Genomic DNA, 7,773 nt, shown 5'->3' with positions numbered 1-7,773 from the left:
CTTCTCAGTCTCATGAGGTCCCATTTATTCAATGCGGCCCTTACTGTCTGTGCTGCTGATGTTATACGTAGGAAGCGGTCTCCTGTGCCCACTTGTTGTAGTGTACTTCCCACTTTCTCTCCTATCAGGTTCAGTGTGTTCAGACTGATATTGAGGTCTTTAATCCACTTGGACTTGAGTTTTGTGCATGGTGACAGACATGGATCTATTTTCATTTTTCTACAGATTGAAATCCAGTTTTGCCAGCACAATTTGTTGAAGATGCTCTCTTTTTTTCCATTGTAAGTAAATCTTATTTAAAACTCTGCTTGTACTGTTACTGCTATTATTCTTACATTATTATATTAAGTTTATAAAAGTCTAACTTGTCCTAAGGATTATATAGAATTTTATTTAGGAAAATTTCCACGCATATATGTATTCTCACTACATACATGTTTGGTGCCTGTGGACCTCAGAAGCAGCTTTTGCATCCCTTGGAAGTGGTGCTCCAGGTGGTTTGGGACTGCCGTGTGGGTGCTGGGAACTGAATCTGTGTCCTCTGCAAGAGCAGCAGATGCTCCAACCAGGTAGCCATCTCTCCAGATACGTCTCTAACTGTTTAAACTGACCATCTACCTTAGCTCTGATTTCTTTCTTTTTGTTTCATTTACTTATTTTGTGGGCAAGGAGAAGGAGGCATGCTTGCCGCAGCACACTTCATGGGGTCCTCGGAGTTGGTTCTTCCCTTCCAGAATCCCAGGAATCAAGCTCACATCATGATGATTGACAACCAGCCTATCTGTTCACTGAGCACATAGCTGGTGTGGTGTTCAGGAACTTGGACACTTCTGCTTCTCCCTCACATCTTACAAGTTCCCTGCTCAAAACGAAATAAAATCAACACAACCTTGAATTTCAGATGATAATTGCTATATGACTAGGAAAATTTTATATTATTACGCAATTCAGGACTATGATACTTGAATTAAAGTAAATGTTTGCACTGCATGAAAAAGAACCTTCCAGAAGATCCTTCATCAAATCTTCTGGTGTACATCGGAGGCTTGGACTTCCTGAGTCTGAGAAAAATCACTGCTTTCTCAAGGAGGTATGGATGCCTAGATGCCTGTGCAGCCCACTTTTAGAATGGGCTTGATAATTTTTCTTTCCTTAAAACCCTACAACGGGAATGGCTCTGGATCTATTGTAATTATAATTCTACTTCTATTTATTTATTGTCACGGTCTGGAGGAGAAAAACCCCAGACCATGTTCCTGCCAGTATATAATAACTGGACGCCTCTCGCCGAGGCTTTTGCTATGCTGTGATGTGAACATATATCTCAGATGCAGTTACAAAATTGGATTCCCAGAAAATGCCTAAAATGCTACCAGTGTGCTCCAGAAGGGAGGGCTCAGACATTCTACTGCTTTCATATTTAATCTTCAGGCAGAGCAGAGTGATCAATTGTATTAAAAACTATATTAATCCTCCCAAGCCATAAACATGAACCTCATGAGAGTAAAGCCAGCAGCAGACACTTCCACAGCTCACCCTGGGCAGGAAATACCACCATGCCTGGGATGTAGACGTCATCTTCTTCCACGCCCAGGGCTTCCCTGACACAGCACATGACTGTCCATTTGTTCTAGAGGAGGTGAGCGCAGCTTGGCCTCACAGTGCTCACGGGCACACTCAGAGGAAATGGCAGACTGTGCGTAGAATGTGACGCGGTCGGGACTCAGTTCCCATGCAGGAAGAGCCTTAGGTCTGCAGCAACGAGCAGGACAGAGAGAGGTGGAATAAAACTGCTCTGGCCTGTTTGACCCCAGGACACTGTTTCATGCCAGGGTCTCATTTCTACTTTCCTGTAACCCTCGCTGACCTTCATCCAAAACTGTGGGGCTCTGTGTGCCTGATGTCAAGATGATACAGATGAAAGACAAGTTGCCTCGCCTCAGGAAACCTCAAATATAAAGCGACAGGAAGAGAAATGTTTCTATGACACATGGCAATTTTTAATGTGAAAGGAAGCTTAGACAGTGGTGGGCATAAGTGTTGGAATGGCAGAGAAGGGGGATGGCTTCCGGACAGTTTGAAGGGAGGCGATGTTAAGGGGAATAAGGCTGAACTGTGAAGCACCGACAAGTCTTCCTGAGGTAGCGATGCTGTCGTTGACTGCAGTTGATGAGCAAGGCTGGATTTGTGATATGGAATCTTCTCGCTGTCCTCCCCGCACAGTTCCTACCTGCTTCTTTCGGGTATAAAATGAATAAAATCAATAAACTGTCCCATAACACTAAGGTAAGAAACACCATTTATTTCGAAGCTGGAATTGGAGTCGCGGGCAACAGCTTCCTTGTTCTCTTCCACATCCTCAGGCTCGTTCATGGGCAGAGGTTGAGACTCACTGACCTGCCCATTGGTCTCTTGGCTCTAATCCACATGCTGATGCTTATAGCCATGAGTTTTCTAACTACAGACATTTTTATGCCTCGGAGGAGATGGGGTGACACCACATGCAAATTTATTATGTTCTCGTACAGGTATTTAAGGAGCCTCTCTCTTTGTGCTTCTAGCTTGCTCAGCATCCTCCAGGCCATCACCCTCAGTCCCAGAAGCTCCTGTCTGGCAAAGTTCAAGTGTAAATCTCCATGCTACATGCTAGGTTGCCTTCTTTTCCTCAGTGTCGTCTATGCGTCCATCAGCTTTCCCCTCTTATCATATGTGATTGCGACCCCTAATTTGACCTCATCTAGTCTTATATACCTCACCGAATCTTGCTCTCTTGTACCCGTTAGCTCCTTTGTCCGGCACACATTTTATATATCTTTAGTTGTCAGAGATGCCATCTTTGTAGGTCTCATGGCCTTCTCCAGTGGGTACATGGTGACTTTCCTGTATAAACATAAGAAGCAGTCACAGCTTCTCCACAGCACCAGGCTTTCCCTTAAAGCATTCCCAGAACAAAGAGCCACACGGACCATTCTGTACCTCATGAGTTTCTTTGTTGTGATGTATACCTTGGACAACTTCCTTGCCTACTTAAGACTCAGAAGTGATGACCCTGTGATTTATTGCATGTTGATTCTCATAGGCCATAGCTATGCCACAGTCAGTCCTTTTCTGGTCCTCAGCACTGAAAGAAGTTTAATTAACGCTTTTAAGTCCATGTATGCAAGGACAGTAAACATGTATGGCTGAAGGATGCATGCCTGAGTTCCCTTAAGATGAGGCGGTACACTGCCACCAGAGCTATGCTGTGATATTGCTCATGTGCGCTTCTTTAAAGTGAAAAATTTAAAGTGTTATTCTTTTTTATTTTTTTGTAAATTATTAAGATTTATTTATTTTATGTATATGATGCTCTATATGCACGTGTTCCTGCGTGCCAGAAGAGGGCATCAGATCCCATTATAGATGACTATGAACCACCATGTGATTGATGGGATTTGAACTTAGGATCTCTGGAAGAGCTCCCAAAGCTCAACTGCTGAGCCATCCTTCCAGCCCCCAGAGTTATTACTTTTTATTGCTGTTAAACCTATTTACTTTGATATATATGGCTGGCAGACATAAAAGAAAAGCCACATGCTGGATAGATAAGTGTTTTATACTCTCCAGGGTATCTTCAAGGGAGATATTGGAAAGTGAATCTCACTTGCCATGTTATCATGGTCTGGGCCACCCATACTAATTTAAAATATCTGACAGATGTGATCTCTGATTTACCAAATTAGGTATGCAAACACTTATTATTATAATAATCATATAACCAAAATACAAACCACACACACACACATATATTATATTGATTTAGATATATATATAGATATATACACATACATATATATACATACACACACTCACACTCACACACACACACACACAGAGTCTATGTATAAAAACAGTCCTAAGGATGGCTAAACAAATTGCAGCCTCTCTACACTGGGTTGTTATTCAGCTTTCAAAGGAAAGTGGATTCTTCACATGGTACCACACAAATGAGCATGAAGACACCAAGCTGACTGAATAAGAGTCATGCAGAATGAATTCTGTGTGGATTACTTGGAGCAGGAAGAGCTAAGAGACTCACACAGGTAGAGACAAAGCAGAAGGTCATTCTTAGCTCAGGAGGGATGGCCGCAAGTGACTGGCTGAGTAGGGGGGAAAGAAGTGGTACAGATGGTTGGTAAAAACGTAAACCCCCTTGATCTCCTTTTCTTGTGTTATTGCTCTAGCTAGAACCTCAAGGACTATATTGAACAGATATGGAGAGAATGGACAACCACCACCTTGTCTCATTCCTGATTTCAGTGGGATTGTTGTGAGTTTCTCTCTATTTAATTTAATGTTGGCTGTTGTCTTGCTGTATATTGCCTTTATTATATTTAGGTATGTTCCTTGTATCCCAGCTCTCTCCAAGACCTGTATCATGAAGGGATGTGGTGGATTTTGTTGAAGGCTTTTTCAGCATCTAACAAAATAATCATGTGGCTATTTTTTTTTCCAGTTTGTTTATATGGTGGATTACATTGATAGATTTTCGTATGTTGAACCATTCCTGCATCTCTGGGATGAAGCTGACTTGATCATGGTGGATGATTTTTCTGATGTGTTCTTAGATTCGATTTGCCAGTATTTTATTTAGTATTTTTGAATCAATGTTCATGAGAGAGAATGATCTGTAATTCTCTTTCTTAGTAATGTCTTTATATGGTTTGTGTATCAGGGTAATTGTAGCCCCATAAAAAGAGTTTGGCAATGTTCTTTTTGTTTCTATTGTGTGGAACAATTTGAGGAGTATCGATATTGGTTCTTCTTTGAAAATCTTGTAGAATTCTGAGCTGAAACCTGGGCCTTTGGGGGGGGATTTTGATGACTGTTTCTACTTCTATAGCAGTTATAGGTCTATTTAATCTGCCTATCTGCTCTTGATTTAATTTTGGTTAAGTGATATTTATCCAGAAAGTTGTCCATTTCCTTTAAGTTTTCCAATTTTGTGGAGTACAGGTTTTCGAAATATGACCTAATGATTCTCTCTCTGGACTTCCTCCGTGTCTGCTGTTATCTCCCCTTTTTATTTCTGATTTGTTAATTTGGATAGTCTCTCTATGCCTTTTGGTTAGATTGGATAAAGGTTTGTCTATTTTGCTGATTTTTCTCAAATAACCAACTCTTTGTCTTATTGATTATTTGTATTGTTTTCTTTGTTTCTATTTTGTTGATTTCAGGTCTCAATTTGATTATTTTCTGTCATCTAGATATCCTGGGTGAGTTTGCTTCTTTTGGTTCTAGAGTTTTCAAATGTTCTGTTAACTTTCTTCTGTGGGATTTTTCCAGCTTCTTTTTTTTTAATTTATTTATTATGTATACAACATTCTGTCTGCATGTACACCTGTAGTCCAGAAGAGGGCACCAGACCTCACTACAGATGGTTGTGAGCCATCATGTGATTGCTGGGAATTGAACTCAGGACCTTTGGAAGAGCAGGCTGTTAACTGCTGCTCTTAACTGCTGAGCCATCTCTCCAGCCTCTCCAGCTTCTTTATGTAGATATTTAGTGCTATGAACTTTCCTCTTAACATTGCTTTCATTGTGTCGCATAAATTTGGGTATGTTGTGTGGTCATTTTCATTGAATTTTAGGAAGTCTTTAATTTCTTCCTTTATTTCTTCCTTGACCCACTGATGATTCAAGTGAGCATTGTTTAATTTCGATGTGTTTGTGGGCTTTCTGGAATTAGTGTTGCTGTTGAATTCTAATTTTAAACCATGGTGATCCAATAAGTTACATGGGGTTATTCCAATTTTTTGTATCTGTTGAGGTTTGCTTTGTTGCCTAGTATGTAGTCAATTTTTGAGAAGGTTTCATGAGGTGCTGAGAAGAAGGTATATTCTTTTATGTTTGGATCGAATGTTCTATGGATGTCTGTTAAGTCCATTTGAGTCATAACATCTATTAGTTCCCTTATTTCTCTATTAATTTTCTGTCTGACTGACCTGTCCAGTGGTGAGAGTGGGGTGTTGAAGTCTCCCTCTATTAGTGTGTGAGGTTTATTGTGTGATTTAATATTTAGAAGTCTTTCTTTTACATATGAGGGTGCCCTGGTATCTGGGGCATAAATGTTCAGTATTGCGATTTCCTCTTGATGGAATCTTCCTGTGAATAATATAAAATGACATTCTTTGTCTCTTTTGACTGATTTTAGTTTGAAGTTTATTTTGTTAGATATTAGGATAGCTACACCAGCTTGTTTATTATGTCCACTTGATTGGAATTTTTTTTCCAAACCCTTTACTCTGAGGCAATGTCTGTCATTGAGGTTGAGGTGTGTTTCTTGTATGCAGCAGAAGGATGGATTCAGTTTTTGTTTCCAATTTGTTAGCTTGTATCTTTTTATAGGTGAGTTGAATCCATTTATATTAAGGGATATTAATGACCAGTGATTGCCAGCTCCTGTTATTTTAGTTTTCATTGTTGGTGATGTTATTGTGTATGTTTTCCCCTTCTTTGGGATTTGCTGATGTAAGATCACCAATTGTCTGTGTTTTTGTTGATGTAGCCAACTTCCTTGGGCTGGAGTTTTTCTTCTACTACTTTGTGTTGGGCTGGGTTTGTAGCTAGGTATTGGTTGAATCTGGTTCTGTCGTGAAATATCTTTTTTTGTCCATCTACTGTGATTGATAATATTGCTGGGTATAGTAGTCTGGGCTGGTATCCATGTCTCTTAATGTCTGCATAATGCTTGACTAGGACCTTCTGGCTTTCATTGTTTCCATTGAAAAAAGTCAGGTTTAATTCTGATAGGTCTGCCTTTATATGTTACTTTTTCCTTTGTAGCTCTTAATACTTTTTCTTTATTCTGTATGTTTAGTGTTTTGATTATTATGTGGTGAGGGGACTTTTTTTAAAAACAGTCTATTTGGTGTTCTGTAAGCTTCTTGTATCTTCATAGGCATATCTTTCTTTAGGTTTGGGAAAATTTTATTCTATGATTTTGTTAAATATATTTTCTGTGCATTTGAGTTTGACTTCTTCTCCTTCTTTTATATCTATTAGTCTTAGGTTTGGTCTTTTCACTGTGTGCCATATTTCCTGATATTTTGTGTTAAGCTTTTGCTAGATTTAATGTTTTCTTTGACTGATGAGTCTATTTCCTCTTTTGTGTCTTTACTGCTTGAGACTCTGTCTTCCATCTCTTGTATTCTGCTATTTATGCTTGAATTTGTGATTCCTGATCATTTTCTTATAATTTCTGTTTCTGTAATTCCCTCAGTTTTTTTCTTTATTGTCTCTAATTCAGTTTTCAAGTCTTGAGTAATTTTTTAAATATATTTGATTGCTTTTTCTTGGTTTTCTTTTTCTTTAAGGGATTTGTTGATTTCTTCCATTTTTTAATTTTTCTTTTCCTCCATTTCATGAGGGATTTTTTTATTTCCTCTTTAAGGATTCAAACATTCCTCTAAAGTTATTTTTAGGTCTTTTTATTCTGCTTCATCTATAGTTGGTTGTTCATGTCTTGCTGCTGTGGGGCTACTAGTTTTTATTGGAGTCATGTTGATCTTTGTGGTGTTGTGTGTGTTCTTACCTTGTCTACCCATCTTTTCCTCTGATTGATGTAGTTGGGACTGTCTGTGTCTCTGGTGATCAATCTTCCAGGTCCAGTGGATCCAAAGCTCAGTGGTTGCTCCTCATGGTACAGTCAGGGCCACGGTTCCAGTCACGGGAGTTGGTCATCAGTGTTCCTGGGGGTCGCTCAGTCTCCTAGGAGTCACTCCAGCAGCAAAA

At 39.5% G+C, this 7,773-nt stretch overlaps 1 protein-coding gene across 1 annotated transcript; it reads left to right on the top strand.

The window, feature by feature from the left end:
- Window positions 1-2,250: 2,250 nt before the first annotated feature.
- Window positions 2,251-3,186, top strand: LOC126512498 (vomeronasal type-1 receptor 54-like). Its single transcript, XM_050160282.1, has one exon. The coding sequence runs from the start codon at window positions 2,251-2,253 to the stop codon at window positions 3,184-3,186; it is 936 nt and encodes a 311-aa protein (XP_050016239.1).
- The last annotated feature ends 4,587 nt before the right edge of the window (window positions 3,187-7,773 follow it).

This window comes from Alexandromys fortis, unplaced genomic scaffold (genome assembly GCF_014885135.2).
Source record: "Alexandromys fortis isolate MF-2015 unplaced genomic scaffold, M_Fortis_MF-2015_v1.1 scaffold_111, whole genome shotgun sequence".
In the NCBI taxonomy this organism is placed as follows: domain Eukaryota; kingdom Metazoa; phylum Chordata; class Mammalia; order Rodentia; family Cricetidae; genus Alexandromys; species Alexandromys fortis.
Note: the sequence above shows the minus strand (reverse complement) of the source record. Positions and strands in the feature narration are given on the sequence as shown.

Coding starts and splice junctions, on each gene's coding strand:
- LOC126512498 (XM_050160282.1), top strand. CDS start 2,251: ATGAATAAAATCAATAAACTGTCCCATAACACTAAGGTAAGAAACACC.